Source organism: Gracilinanus agilis, chromosome 5, assembly GCF_016433145.1.
Source record: "Gracilinanus agilis isolate LMUSP501 chromosome 5, AgileGrace, whole genome shotgun sequence".
Lineage (NCBI taxonomy): Eukaryota > Metazoa > Chordata > Mammalia > Didelphimorphia > Didelphidae > Gracilinanus > Gracilinanus agilis.
The window spans coordinates 19,440,548-19,455,855 of record NC_058134.1 but is presented as its reverse complement, the minus strand read 5'-3'; the positions used below and the strand labels follow the sequence as shown (position 1 = coordinate 19,455,855).

At 49.3% G+C, this 15,308-nt stretch overlaps 2 protein-coding genes across 2 annotated transcripts in view; both read left to right on the top strand.

Moving 5' to 3' along the window:
- Nucleotides 1-10,662, top strand: part of CPVL (carboxypeptidase vitellogenic like) — a 196,919-nt gene extending 186,257 nt beyond the window's left edge. The window contains exon 16 of the mRNA XM_044678865.1: nt 10,390-10,662. Within this exon, the coding sequence (XP_044534800.1) occupies nt 10,390-10,662 (273 nt within the window). The remainder of the gene's footprint in view (nt 1-10,389) is intronic.
- On the top strand, nt 10,171-14,919 carry TRIL (TLR4 interactor with leucine rich repeats). Its single transcript, XM_044677981.1, has one exon. The coding sequence runs from the start codon at nt 11,061-11,063 to the stop codon at nt 13,494-13,496; it is 2,436 nt and encodes an 811-aa protein (XP_044533916.1). The 5' UTR covers nt 10,171-11,060; the 3' UTR covers nt 13,497-14,919.
- Nucleotides 14,920-15,308: the final 389 nt, after the last annotated feature.

Genomic DNA, 15,308 nt, shown 5'->3' with positions numbered 1-15,308 from the left:
ATTTATTATTTAATTTATTATTCAGTTTTTATATAGCTTCATAAAAGTCAATTTAATATTCTAATATTTTATGAAGGGATGCTCATGTAAGGGGTAGTTAAGTCCATTTGGCTCTAGAGTGTGTGGTCTGAAAATAGTTGTGACAATAGTTTATCTGTGAATTACACTCAGCTATTGGTTATCTATGCCAATAAATTAGTTTTATCTCTATTAAAGAATTCACCATTCTCCAGTCATACAGGCTAGAAACCTCACTCATCCATGCTTCCTCTCTCTCCCATCCCAATGGCAAAATGGAGCTAGTAATAGTGTCCATCTCTCATGGTGGCTGTGAAAATCAAGTGAGATGCTATCTGTAGAGTACTTAGCACAATGCCTGCACAGAGCAGGAGTTTAAAGGTTGCTTGTCTCCTTCCTCTTCACCCCCATATGTATTACATATATATTATGTATGTTTTCATTTGATCCCAGCCATTCAGTTGCTAAGTTCTACTTTCTCCTCTCTAGGTTGTCCCCTTCATCCTCATCCCATTGCTTCTATCCTAAGGGAAAGGGCAGGCTTCCCTATCTCTCTGGCTCCCTGTCTTCCTGAGCACAGGGCACCCACATTTCTTTAACGTTTCTTTTTGTCCTGATCTGTAGATCTGCTATAGAAGGGCCCTTATCTATTATTGTTACCTGAGGTCCCACTTTTGACCAGAGTCCTAGAGATAATGGCAGCAGCAACCAATTCTAAGGGGTCAGCATAGCATCTGTACTCCCTGCTTGAACCCAGTCCAGTTGTAAATTGATTGGTCAGTCAAGACATCCCATCCTGGAAAGAGGATGAGCTGAGCTGAGCAGAGCAAAGCAAGGGAGCAATTGTCCCATTGCTAAATTCAGACTCACTCTCAATTGAACTTGGTGGAAACTCTGAGGGAAGAAATGGGCTCTCAGGGCCAAATATTACAGGGCTTCACCCAACCTCATGTATATACAAGATATGTGCTCTTCTCTCCCTAGGCACTTTGTATAAGGGAAGGATGTGCCCCCCAGTTTGGGGGGATCGTTTTGTAATGATCATTCTTGCCATGCTTTCAGAATATACCTTTTTGTAAAAGATAATTGGTGTTAACTGGTTGGTTGAAATTAGTGTCCACATTGGATGGGGGCTTGTGAGCAATAATATTAAAAGCTACGATCCCACAGTCCTAGACCCCTGAGGGGAGAAGTAGTCAACTGCCTGCTGGGTTCACAACAGCAGGAGTTGGAAGAGTGAGGTCAGAGGTAGTGTAACATCTTAATTCAGTCTGTGATCGTCTTTGCTTTTCTTGGCTGACATAGCAAACTTGAAACTGAAATTTGCTTAAACCCTCAGCTCCTTTTCCTAATAAATTGCCATTTAGCCATCCCTCCTCTTCTGTCGGTTACTTCTGAAGCTGATTGTTTGGACACAAATGTAATACTAGGCTTATCTCCATTAAAATTCATTTGCATCACTCCTACATTTTAACTTGTCAAGATATTTTTGGAGTCTTACTTAAGCACACTCCATTGGGCCAACTCCTCCCCAGTCCCTGGTTCTTCAATCCTCCCAAGTTTTGAGGAAGAAAATAAGAATATTCCCCACCCTGTGGAATCACCCCTCAGACAAAAGCCATTTTCCAGCCATTCCGGAGGTCTGGAGCCTTCAGGTAAGATATCAAGTACACTCATCAAAAAGTCAAGCAATGTCTACACACAATGTCATATTTTCTGAAGTCTTGTTCCTTCCTCTCCTTCTAGGTTTCCCCTTTCTCCTTCCTTCTTTTTTCCTTTCCTCCTTCTTGCTTTCCTTTCTTCCTCTTTTCCTTCTTCCTTTACTTCCTGCCTAGAGTAGTGTGCTTTTTGCACCCTTTCTACTCAGAAGAAATCAATATTTCCCTCTTTAGGAGTGAAAATAGAAATCTAAAAACAATACTAAGCTAAGGGTGGCGACCAACTTATCTGATGTAGCTGTTTGGGTGGCTGGGTGGGGAGTTAGGGAGGGTCACAAATCAAATAGTCATTTGATTAACAAGCATTTCTTAGGTATCTACCACGAGCATGCTTCTGGAGATACAAATCGGGAGCCTTAAGACCTCACCCCTCACAACTTAATTCTTCTGCACTTTAGAGTTTCCCCTCCCTTTCGCATATGTCACATCAATAGAGTCTCAGAACATGGGAGGAGCCCCAGCTCGTCCTATCAGTGAAGGAGGAGGAAGGACCCCAGAAATTCCAGATTGATAGATTAGGAAATTCAATTCAATTCAACCAACAAGCACTAAATTCCAATTACATAACCCACACTGCTTAGAAGCTGGCCATGAGATAAGAGGAAATAGTCTCGGGGCTCAGAGAACTTACTTTCTCTCCAGGAGATAAAACTTGTGTAGAGATAAACAAATGGGAAGTCATTTCTGTTGGAAATTGAGAGACTGGGACTGTGTGGGAAAGAGGCAACGCTTACAGGGATCCAAGAAGTTTAATTAGAGGTTCTGAGAGGACTAAGGAAGCACGGAGTGCATTCCAGGTGTGTATATGGTGGGCCAGTCTGAGTAAAGGCACAGAGGTGGGAGATGGCCTAATAAATTCAGGGAAGAGTAAATTGACTCTTCGGAGTGAAACTCAGTGCCTGAATCCCTTCAAGTCTGGTGGCCACTAAGTGATGGAAATGCTGGAGTCAGGGCTCAAACCTCAATGCCAGGACTCTCCCCCCACTAAATCCCCTGCCGTTCAAGATGGCAGCACTGAGGATCAAGTCAAGATGGACCATAGGATGATTATGTCTCATTTATCATAGCGGGTGGCATATTATCTCTCTCATTAGACTGTAATCTCCTCCAGGGCTGGGAAGGGGGGATTTTTGGCTTCTTTTTGAATCTCCAGCACATAGCACAGTGCATGGCACATAGTAGGTGCTTAACATCTATTGATTATCTGTGCCCAGTGCCTTATAACACCTGAAGTTGTTAATCACCTTTTCTGAATAAAACAGCTGGTCCTGAGTGCAGCAGGGACCTCAGAGGAAAAATTAGCCTCCCTCCGGGCTAGGGTTTTCTACTGTTAGGACAATGTCACCAAATAATTCCTCCTGTTGGTTAAGTAGTAAAATATGTGTTCCCCAAAGGAGGAGAAACAGGAGGTGTGATTATCCATGAGAACACCCACACAGCTATCATTGTTTAAGTTTCAGCTTACTATTCTATTGAGATTTTACAAGCAAACACAATGTAAGATCAAAGGAATCTAAATTTAGACCATAAAGAGACCCTGAAGGCCATCTTGTCCAAACCCTTGATTTTACAGAGGAAGAAGCCTGGCCTCAGAGAGGTCCAGTGATTTGCCTAAGGTGACATAGATGGTAAATGGCAGAATCAGGATTGGAACCCAAGGCCTGTGACTCTGACCTCAGCACTTTCTCACAGACCTCTTCTGTAAGGGAAAGGAAGTTCTTACTCCTCAGAAAATCAAGATCAAACCCCACTTCTTTCCCAATACTTTTTTTAACCTTTAACTTCTGTGTATTGGCTCCTAGGTGGAAGAGTGGTAAGGGTGGGCAATGGGGGTCAAGTGACTTGCCCAGGGTCACACAGCTGGAAAGTGTCTGAGGCCAGATTTGAACGTAGGACCTCCTGTCTCTAGGCCTGGCTCTCACTCCACTGAGCTACCCAGCTGCCTCCCCCGCCCAATACTTTCTTGAGAGCAGAAGGAGCAATGGGTGGGAGGAAATTTAAGAAAAAAGTTCCTAACCGGGAGAGTTCTCCAAAGATCAAATTGGGGAGGGGCACGGGGGTGGGCAAGTGTAACAGGTCCTGGAAGATCATGATTTTCCCTTGAATGAAAATCTTCAAGATTAGACTGAATGATTCCTGGTTTGTATTGGGGATTTCTAGGCAAAAAAAAATGGTCTAAACTTGATGACCTTCAGAGGTTCCTTCCAACCCTGGGATTCTGGAATGACCAGGACTAACTTTCATCTTCTTTGTGTTCTGACTTCAGATTCTCCTTCCTAATAGACTTCCTTGTCTACACAAACCACTCCTTCCTTCAGTCCTTCTCCAGAAGTATATCCACTAGCCTGTCTCTTCCCAACACTTAAACAGGGTGAAATTCACCCTTCATTAATTCTTCTTAAAGTAAGTAAATAAAGGTCTGAACCCTTTCCTTTGACCTACCCAAACATTAATCTCCCATGGTGAATTGGCCCCATTCCTGGCCCCAGCTGGGATTGTTGTTATTTTCTGAGTTTATGGTCTTTTTTTTTTCCTTAAAATGAAAAGAATTTTTTCGATCTCTCTCATAGTTTTAATGTCCAACTTTGGCTACCAGCATCTCTCCAGATGATAGATCTGTCTATAGAACTATCTATGATAGATCATAGAGCTAGAAGGGAGCTTCGAGGACATCTAGTTCATTCCCCTCATTTTACAGATAAAGAAACTGAGGCCCTGAGGTACAAGTGACTTGCCCAAGGTCTCAGAAGCAGAAAGTGATAGAGAAAGATCCAAACTCCAGTTATTACACATTTAGAGGAATCTGCAGAGAAAAATGTAGTTTTTACTGCCCTAAGAAATTAGCATCTAAATTAGGAAAGTAAACAAAACAACAACAACAACAACAACAACAACAAACAGGCACAATACTGTGATATCCAAAGGCTATTTATTTACTGAGTGATAGTCTTTACAGGACTAGCAATAGGGGCTGCCAAACATCTCTGGGTCTGAGACCAGCACAATTCTCAGGGGGAAGGAAGGGCAATGGCTCCCAGGGATGATTTTCTAACTCTCCTCTTTTGTATAAGAAAGGTCCAATCTCTTGACAAGTTGCTCAGTTTTTCCTGGCTTCCTAAGGGCTCAAGACTGTGAATGGCAGGGAAAACAAGACTGCCTCCTTTGCCTCCACTTTCAGAGCTACTCTCTGGAGACTTTTACTCATCTTATTGACTAAGGAGGGGCAAGGGGTGGAGAATGTGTTCATGGAGATCAGGGCTTGATCTTCGTGACTTTGCCCGGGTTTGGAGAAACTTCCCCAGAGTCCAGGGCTCCTCTCTCACACAGCTGGCTGTTAGCTTCTGACAGGGGTCATGGCAAAATAAATAACAAAGGTGACAGTTTGTTTATGGTCTGAATCTCTTAATTTAACTCCTTAACTTTCCCAATCTAGACGTCAGACTTTTTTTTTTTTTAAACCCTTAACTTCTGTGTATTGGCTCCTAGGTAGAAGAGTGGTAAGGGTGGGCCATGGGGGTCAAGTGACTTGCCCAGGGTCACACAGCTGGGAAGTGACTGAGGCCGAATTTGAACCCAGGACCTCCCGTCTCTAGGCATGGCTTTCAATCCACTGAGCCACCCAGTTGCCCTAGACTTCAGACTTTTAAATATGTAATTGAGACCATAAATTAATATTGATTTTCACTCAGGGCCTTTTATTTAGTAATTAAGAGCTGGAGTATCCTGCATTTGGGACATGGGCCAAGTCAAATCAAGTCAACAAACATTTATTAAGTATTAACTATGTGTTAGGTACTGTGCTAAGTGCCCAAGGAATCAAATTCAAGCAGAAAAAGAGATCCTGTCTTCAAAGAGCTTAACTTCTAATGGGGGAAAACACACAAAAAGGGAACTGAAAGGGAGAGTGGAAACCCAGCCCTAGGGCACGGCAGAGAAAGTCGGGAGAGTTCTAAGTGCAGCCAGCCAGGAGAAGAAAGAATCCACAAATAGCTAGCGTGAATATCCTCTTTAAGAAGAGAGGAACCAGCCAATCTGCAGAAGGGATCCAAGAGTGCAGGGCAAAGAGGTTTCTGTGGCATGGGGGAGAATGTGTGGAGATTTAAGAGTGCAGCCTGCAGAAAAAAGAAGTAGGCGATAACTAGGAGAAACCCTACTAAACACTACTGTTGCCCTTGACGTCTAGTTCAAATATATGCTTTCCCCAATTTTACCCCGAAAGGGCGCTTCCTTTTGGGCTCTATGTAACAGAAAACTTCAGAGACATTTAAGGATTGCACTCTGTTGTCACTCTGGACCACTTGTGCGTTTCCCAGCAGGATTTTTCTTAGATTACTAGCTCCTACGGGACAGAAAGCCAGGAAAATGGGAGAGCTGGACTTGGGGTCAAAGCCTCACTCTTAACATTTGTTTGCTGTGTGATCATGAGAAAGTGACAACTTTTCTGAGTCATTTTTCTCATCTACAAAATGGGGACAATATTCATAGCAGTATCCAGCTCCTCACATTGTTCTGAAGGTCAAAGGGGATAATATATGTAAAGTTCTATATGTCAGCCCATGTTATTATTATTATGAGACGGATTATTTTATGATGACAAGGAAGGGATTATTGGTACCATCAGTTGCAATGGGAATTATGAGAATATATCTTCTGAATCATGTGTGATTTCCTTCAATGATGTGATTTTTTTATTGTATTCAATTCATGAAAAAAAAACAAACCTATTTTCACTCCCTGAAGAGGTGTATATTCTAGAAATAAACCAAATGCCAAATGCCAAAGTGCCCAGAACCTAAGAACTGTAGGTCACTGAAGACAGCCATATATGCAAAGTACAAGAGTTGTATCTAGGATGGGGGTAACTAGGACTTTGCCACAAGGCACTAGAATTTAGAGAGTGCTGACAGCATTGGAAGTTCTATTACATAGAAACAACTGAGTTTAGCATAGTTTGAAAGACTAAATCATTAAATTAGGAAGCTACCAGATGCTTCCATCCCCTGTTGGCCATGCCCCAGGGTGGACTCTCAGCCCTAGCCCACTCAGCTGTTTTCCCTCTTGCCCTCCAGCAGCCTCTGAGGCAGTTTCATTCCATTTACCCTGAACATATTTTGTAACACTCACAGAGGCAGGCATTGCTTGTAACAGCTCCACACTGAACATACCTTCTTAAAAATAAATACATACATACTGGGGCGGGGTGGGGGTGGGGGGCTTGTGGATGATTTCAAAGATTCGAAAGGCCACACTTTACAGAAATGGATTCCCTTAGGAAATAGAGACTTGATGGAACATCTGGGAGCCACTCCTCTCTACTTCTATTCCGGAAGGAGCCTGACTAGATCGCTTTCAGCTGTGGAACAGGGGCTCCTGCTCCCATTCAGTGTGTATGGATCGAGGGGCTTAAGTGGCACCTCTTTGTAAATGGGAGTAAACTATGGCACCAGAAAGACCTGCTTATACTTATTTCAAATAGGCCAGACAGCAATAACTTCCAAGAGCACTAACTACATATGGCATATGGATTGTTTTCAAGAAAATGAAGTGTTACAGAGAACTGTTCATCTTCTGTCATCCAGACCCTCCAAAAGGTATTTTATAGCTTCAGTATTCGTGGCAGAAATAATAAATACGAAATTACAAAGGTAAAGAGAGCAGCAGCCATTCAAAAACCATGCTCTGATTGGCTGTGATCATATATCCTGGGATGATTATAAAATTCTCTTCCTTCTCCTCTTCCTCCTACTTCAATATCATTCTTGCTATTCAGTCTTGTCTGACTCTTTGTGACCTCATTTACATTTTTTTTTTTTTTGCCAGAGATACTGAAGTTGTTTGTCATTTCCTTCTCCGGTTCATTTTATTTTATTTTTAAATAATGTATTTTTAATTTTAATTTAATTTAAATAATTTATTTTTAAAAACCCTCACTTTCCATCTTGGATTCAATACTGTGTATTGGCTCCAAGGCAAAAGAATGGTAAAGGCTAGGCAATGGGGGTCAAGTGACTTGCCCAGGGTCACACAGCTGTGAAGTGTCTGAGGTCATATTTGAACCTAGGGCCTCCCATCTCTAGGCCTGGTTCTCAATCCACTGAGCTACCCAGCTGCCCCCTTCCAGTTCATTTTAGAGATAAGCTAACTGAGGCAAACAGGGTGAAGTGACTTGCCCAGAATCACATAGCTAGTAAGTATCTGAGGCAGAATTTGAACTCAGGAAGATGAGTCTTCCTGACTCCAGGATCAGAACTCCATACACTGAACAGTTAGTAAAGCTCATATCAGAGCCACAACAGGTTTGAAAAGGCTATTTTGAAGGAAAAGTTAGACAGACAGAAAAAAAAAAAAGACCCTAATGGAGATGAGAGATTAGTCTCATCTCCCAGTTGGTGCCATCTCCCCTCTTATAACTTTTGAAGCCTAGCTCAGGGCCACACGTGCCAAATCCTTGTAAAAAAGCCAGAAGCAGGGGATGAGCTGAACCTGTGGTTTCTTCCATTCTATGCCACTGTGAGGAAACAAGTGGATAAAATGCTGGCCTTGGAGTCAGGAAGAGCCAAGGTCAATTCCACTACACCAGAAACACTTTACCCGGCTCCTTTCTTTTTTTGCTCCATTTCCAACCTGTTCTAGAATTCATCTGGAAGAGGCAGCAGGGTCCCTGGTTGAGTGCCTAACTCCACTTTCATTCCCTCCTTTCCCTAGTTTCTGCAGTCAGGGATGTGCTGGAGTTCACTGGCACTAGGAAAAGCAGTTAGTTAAATTTTCAAAGGGGGTGTTTACACAGAAATTGACAAATCAGCCAACTACAGTTCTGGACTTGATTTCCTGTTTTGTTGATTGTCTTGATTTAAATGATGGAGGAAATGTTAAATGATGCAGATTAAACTTAACCGGGTGCCTTTCCTTTTTATTTTTTAAAGCCCTTACCTTCTCTCTTAGAATGAATATTGTGTATTGGTTCCCAGGCAGAAGAGAGGTAAGGGCTAGGCAATTTGTATAGCAGCTAACTCTGAGCACTTTCAAAAAACAAAACAAAACATCTTCTGACTTAGTATCACTTCTAAGACAGAAGAATGGCAATTGGGGGTAAGTGACTTGCTCAGGATCACATAATTAGAAAGTATCTGAGGTCAGATTTGAATCCAGGTCCTCCCAGTTCCAGGCTTGCCACTTTCTCCACTGGAGTATCTAGCTGTCTCTCTGGGCACTTTGTCATTGCTGATTTACTGCACGGTATGGATAATTCATGGTGCTATATTGCTTTTCATTATGATTTCATTCCCTATACTAGGTTTATAACTGAAAAATACAGAGTAAAGGTTTGGGAACCCTTTTAACCTACAAACACAGTGCTTAGCATACAGTAAAGACTTGAATAAATGCGTTTTTAGTCACTCATTTATCATCTCATTCGCAGCAATGGTAGAGATGGGGACTACCGGTCTTATTGTCCCTGATTTACAGAGGAGAAAATTGCGGCTTAGATTAGGTTAAATGACATAACGAGGGCCACCCAGCTAAGAGGCAGGATTTGACCTCGAGATTTTCCCGGCTCCAAGTCCAGCCCTTGTACCTCTCCATCGTTCTTTGTATCACTCCATGCTGCTTTCTCCAAAGCAAAAGTGTTGCAGGTGGGCACCAGAGAGCCTGGCAAATCTCTCCAGTAAACGGTGCCACAGACCTTAAACGCACCCTACAGAGACTCATTCTAGAATCCACAGAAACTGACTTCAAGGGCTTAAAAGGCCATAACAGAATTCTTGGGACTTGACTACAAAAACCGACTGCCAGTGGTCTGCCAGGCTGGCCGCGGGTGCCAACGCCCACTCTCTGGGAGCCATGTTGGACAAGCTTCCCTACCAGGGGGCTGATGCCCCGCTCCCCCACTCCAGTCTCCTTCCCCAAATGCGGGAGGCCGGAACACGGGCCCTTCTATACATGGCCCGCCTTTTCTATCTGTGGGGTAGTGACAGCGCCCGTTCACCAGCCCTCTTCAGACAGCCTTGATGTGCCTGCCAAAAACTTCCTATATAATGCTGATGGCCCCGCGCCAAGAGCTGGGAAAACTTCCTGCCCCAACTCCGGGAGGGTGGTTCCTCTCAAGGCAATTGACTTCCACCGGATAGCTCCGAGGGGACTCTCTCTCGCTCCTGCTGCTCTCGGGAAGGGGCCAGGTTACTCTTTTCTAATAAAAATGCCCCTGTGTGCCTGCAGATCTCTATGGCCGCCCTGCTTAAGCCCTCCCGGCTCCCGCCCTCTGCAGGCTGTCCCCCTGCCCCCACTCTGCCGGCCGTCCCCCTCCCCTCCACTCCGCGATCCTTCCCTCTCCTCCTGCTTCCCCCCTCCCTCCTCCACCCCGCTAGCCCTCCTCCCCCGGCCCCCGCCCGCCCGTCCTTCCCAGGCCCCGCAGCTGGTTCCAATCCGTCCTTTCCCATTCGGGGGCCGCTCTCCCCAGAGCTGCCCAGAAGCAGCGCGCCGGCGGCTCCAAGGCTTCCTGCTCCCCCTCGCGGGGGGCTAGCTCCTCACTCCGCCGGATCCTCTTTCCCGCCTGGTGTCCCAGGGGGGCCCAAGTGTGGGAAGTACGAGTTTCCGGCCCTGCTTGTTTTTTTTTTTTTTTTTTTTTTTCCTTTTCTTTCTTCTTTCCCCTCAGCACTTTGGGCCGTTTTTGGGCCGTTCGTGCTCCGGCCGGCAGCTCCAGTCTGCTCGCCTGCATCTTCCAGGCAGCGGCGTGCGGGCCACCCTCTCGGAGCAGCCAGTATCTCCTCCACCAGTGGATCCCCGCGGCCAGGCGGAGGAGGAGGAAGAGGAGGAAGAGGAGGAGGAGCAGCAAGGAGGAGGAGGGACAGGAACCATGAAAGTGCTCAGAGACCAAGGCTGGGGCTGGGCGGAACGAGGACAGTCCGGGAGTTCTGGGGAGTCCTGAGCCACGTCCCTCCCGCCTGCAGCCGGGCCAGCTGGGCCGGGCCGAGGATCAGGCCTTGCTGCAAGCCCTCAGCGGAGGGAAGGAAAGGAGGAGAGGGCTGACTCGTGCCCCGCCTAGAGGGGCTGCTGTGCTCTGTCCACTGGCTGGCAGGCGGCCGCTGGGGAGCGGATGGTGCTAGCGCGCCCTGGCTCCAGCCAAACTAGCTTCACCCGGTGCGTCCGGCCAGCCAGGGGCCCTTCGGGAAGACCCGCCCCGACGAGAGGGAGGGCTCCGACGGAGCAGCCCGGGGAACGAGCAGAGGCTGCGGGCAGGGAGAGGGGCATGAGGCAGAGAGCACGGGGCTGCGGCCAAATCAGAGGCCCTACCCGCGCGCGAGCCACGCAGTCGGTGGGTCTGGGATGGAGGTCTGCTGGACGGTCCGCTTCTTGCTGCTGCTGGGAGGCTGCTTCTCCCTGCCGCCACAGTCGCCATCGGAGCCCATCTGTCCGGAGCGCTGCGACTGCCAGCACCAGCAGCACCTCCTGTGCACCAATCGGGGGCTGCGCGCAGTCCCCAAGACTAGCGCCCTGCCCAGCCCGCAGGAGGTGCTGACCTACAGCCTCGGGGGCAACTTCATAGCCAACATCACAGCCTTCGACTTCCACCGCCTAGCTCAGCTGCGGCGCCTCGACTTGCAGTTTAATCAGATCCGTTCGCTGCATCCCAAGACCTTCGAGAAGCTCTCACGTCTGGAGGAGCTCTACCTGGGCAACAATTTGCTCGACGGTCTGGTCCCAGGTACCCTGGCGCCCCTGGCCAAGCTGCGAATCCTCTATGTCAACGGCAACGAGATCGGCCGGCTGAGCCGGGGCTCCTTCGATGGCCTGGAGAGCCTGGTCAAGCTGAGGTTGGATGGCAACTCCCTTGGCTCGCTGCCCGACTCAGCCTTCGCGCCCTTGGGCAACCTACTTTACCTGCACCTGGAGGCCAACCGAATCCGTTTCCTGGGCAAGAACGCCTTCGCTCACCTGGGCAAGCTGCGCTTCCTTAACCTGTCGGGCAATGAGCTGCAGCCGTCGCTACGCCACCCCGCCACCTTTGGGCCGCTGCGCTCCCTCAGTACTCTCATCCTGTCGGCCAACAATCTGCAGCAGCTGGGCGGTCGCGTCTTCCAGCATTTGCCCCGGCTCGGCCTGCTTTCCCTAAGCGGGAACCAACTAGCTCACCTGGCGCCCGAGGCCTTCGTGGGACTGGGCGCCCTGCGGGAGCTGCGCCTCGAAGGCAACCGGTTGCGCGAGCTGCCCTCGACGCTGCTGGACCCTCTGGGCAGCTTGGAGATCCTGGACCTGAGCCGCAACGAGCTCTCGGCCCTGCACCCGGCTGCTTTCCGCCGTCTGTCCCGGCTGCGCGAGCTCAACCTGCGGGACAACGCTCTGGACTCGCTGGCCGGGGATATCTTCGCCGCCAGTCCAGCCCTCTACCGCCTGGACCTGGACGGCAACGGCTGGAGCTGCGACTGCCGCCTGCGCGGCTTGAAGCGCTGGATGGGCCACTGGCACTCTCAGGGCCGCCTGCTGACCGTCTTCGTGCAATGCCGCCACCCTCCAGCCCTGAGCGGCAAGTACCTGGACTACCTGGACGAAGGGCAATTGCAGAACGGCTCCTGCCAGGCCTCGGCGGCCTCCTCTTCTTCCCCTCCCTCAGTCCTGCCTGCAGTCTCTACCGCTGCTGGGGCCAAGGAGGAGCAGGGGGCTCCCCCTCTTGGTGGTTTGGGGAAACCCCAGCCGCAGCAGCAGCAGCGCTGGCGAACCCTCCCCGGGGTGACCTGGGACAAAGGGGTCCAGACACACAGCAGCAACCAGAGCGGCCTCAAACTAAGCCGGCGGGGTCCAGACCCCCAGCACCCGTCCCCCTCCTCAGCACCCGTAGATCTGTTGGAGGAACCCGAGGGGACCCGCCCAGCCTGGGAAGATAACGGTCCCTCCCGATCTACCCCGAGCTTCCAGGGGGACGCCGCATCTAGCTTTGCCCCTTCTCCCTCCAGTGACTCCTGGCAGAGGGCGGAGAAGCAGCGCCTGGCCCTGAAGCCTCAGGAGCGGGCCGCTTCATCCGTGGCCCAGGAGATGCTGCCCCCACTGGTGTCCGATCCGTGCGACTTCAACAAATTTATCCTTTGCAACTTGACGGTGGAGGCGGTGGGCACGGATACCGCCACGGTGCGCTGGGCTGTCCGTGAACACCGCAGCCCGCGGCCGCTGGACGGCGCCCGCTTCCGTCTGCTCTTCGACCGCTTTGGTCAGCAGCCCAAATTCCACCGGTTTGTCTACCTGCCTGAGCGAAGCGACACTGCCACCCTGCGGGAGCTGCGAGGGGACACGCCCTACCTGGTGTGCGTGGAGGGCGTGCTCGGGGGCCGGGTATGCCCCGTCGCCCCCCGGGACCACTGCGCAGGTCTGGTCACCCTGCCAGAAGCCGGGCACGTCGGGGGCCGCGCTGGAGGCGTGGACTACCAGCTGCTGACCCTGGTACTGCTGGCTGTCAACGCTCTGTTGGTGTTCCTGGCCCTGGCGGCCTGGGCATCCCGCTGGCTGCGGAGGAAGCTGCGGGGCCGACGGAAAGGGGGAGCCCCGGTGCACGTGCGCCAGATGTACTCCACCCGACGGCCTCTTCGCTCCATGGGCACCGGGGTCTCCGCAGACTTTTCGGGTTTCCAGTCGCACCGGCCTCGCACTGCAGTGTGCGCCCTCAGTGAGGCCGATCTCATTGAATTCCCCTGTGACCGATTCATGGACAGCGGGGGTGGCAGCGGAGGGAGCAGACGGGACGACCATCTCATGCAGCGCTTTGCAGACTGAGGCTCAGTGATTGGGTGGGTGGGCGCAGGGAACGCGGGGGTCCCTCTCGAAGGAGCAAACTCGCTCCTCGAAGTCTCCCCAGTAGGGAGCTCTTTCCCTCCAGCCCTCCCTTCGTGGCCTTTTTTGCCCTGGGTCTCCACCCTCAGTATATGGAGTACTAGACTAACCAAGCCAGAAAAATAATCAGGCTGGGGGACTGCTGCTGTGTGAACGGATCGGGATCATTCCCTCTGCTACCCGTCCCAAGGGGTCAGCTTCGGTTTTGTTTGAGTAGAAAATGGAGGAATTAATTGTGATTCTCACCTCAGCTGAATCGCCCTTGGCTCAAGCCTTGGTGTGTAATCGCTGCCCTCGAAAGACTCACCTTGGTTTTCGTTTCCAAAACCGGAGGAACTTCCGAGCCTCCTGGAGAGGTCCAGGCAGCCGCCCCTCCAGGCCCCGACGCCGCTGCGGAGGCTAGGAAACGGAGGCGAAGTTTCTCCCGGCTTAAGCCCTGGGGCACCATATTCCTGCTTGCTGAGGACTCATTCCGGTGCTGTTCCGATTTTATCTGCTGAGACAAATCCACATGGATTCTTTGAAACTGTGAAGAAGACTCTGCCAGTTCTGACATTGAACCAACTCCGACGTACCACTAATGAGCACCGAGGTTTGCTAGCCATGCTCGGCCGGAAGCTATCTCAAGTTCAATAATGAAATAACAAAGTAGGCAAACTGGGAGCTTTCCTTGCCCGAAGCTCTAGTACCTGTGGTGGAAGACGGGACTTCTCCGGCTGGGTTGGTCCAGCTCCTCTTGCCAGCCTACGGCAAAGGAGGATACAGTGGCTGGTTGGATGCCCAAGGAATGCCTGAAGCTGACTTGATGGGCACTGGAAGCCTCCGGGGTCTCCTCAAGGTCACCGCATCTCTGACAGCTGGCAGTAGAATAAACATCAGGGGGGGACTTGATCAGAGATTTTACAGAAAGCATCCAGTGGCCCAGTTCCCATTTAGTCTGTAGTTAGAAGGTAAATCTGATTTCCTAATTGGAGAAGTGGGTGAGGAGGCCAACTCTTCAGTGATTTCCAGCCATGGCTGAGCCCTTCAATGCCTTATTCTATATTGAATGGAAGAAGTTGTGGGCACCATGTGAAATTGCCCTGTGCCAATGAGTGTCTTTCTACTAAAGCCAGCAGATTCTTACAAGGGTTTAGCCCTCACTGTGAAAGAATGATTATTTTTTTAAATTAACCCATATGTTAAATGCCCAGTGTTTGACTCTGCTATCAGATAGAGATAAAGTTACATCCTAGCTTTTAGAAAATACTTGTAGTCTTTCTTTTTTTAAAAAACCTGGTTTTGTTTCCAGAACTGAGGGTAAAACTCTAAACTTGGAAGTTCTTAACTTTATGGGATTGTTTTTCCTTCCTTTGTATTTACTCAAGTCTGCATCTGACACTAAATATAGAGCTTTGGCTTACATGAATAATCCTGTGTGTGTGTGTGTGTGTGTGTGTGTGTGTGTGTGTGTGTGTGCTTATACGTGTGGGGGTGGGTGGGGGTGGTCTGGGAATACTGTCCTTTAGAGGTTCTTAACTGTGGATCTGTTTCAGAAGAGGATGCTGTGGAGACCAGTAGACTGGTGCTAAGTCTCCTTTTTTGATCTTTTTTATTTAGTGCCTTTAAAACTTCCTGGGGGTCTGGATGGCTCAGGGAATCAGCTCCTGTTCAGGGCATCACACTAGGTCCAGCTAAGACTGGACTAACAGTGCTGCTATCCAATGGTGGTTCTGGGGACCATCGAGCTAGCATTCTTTGCCTTATGAGCAGCTT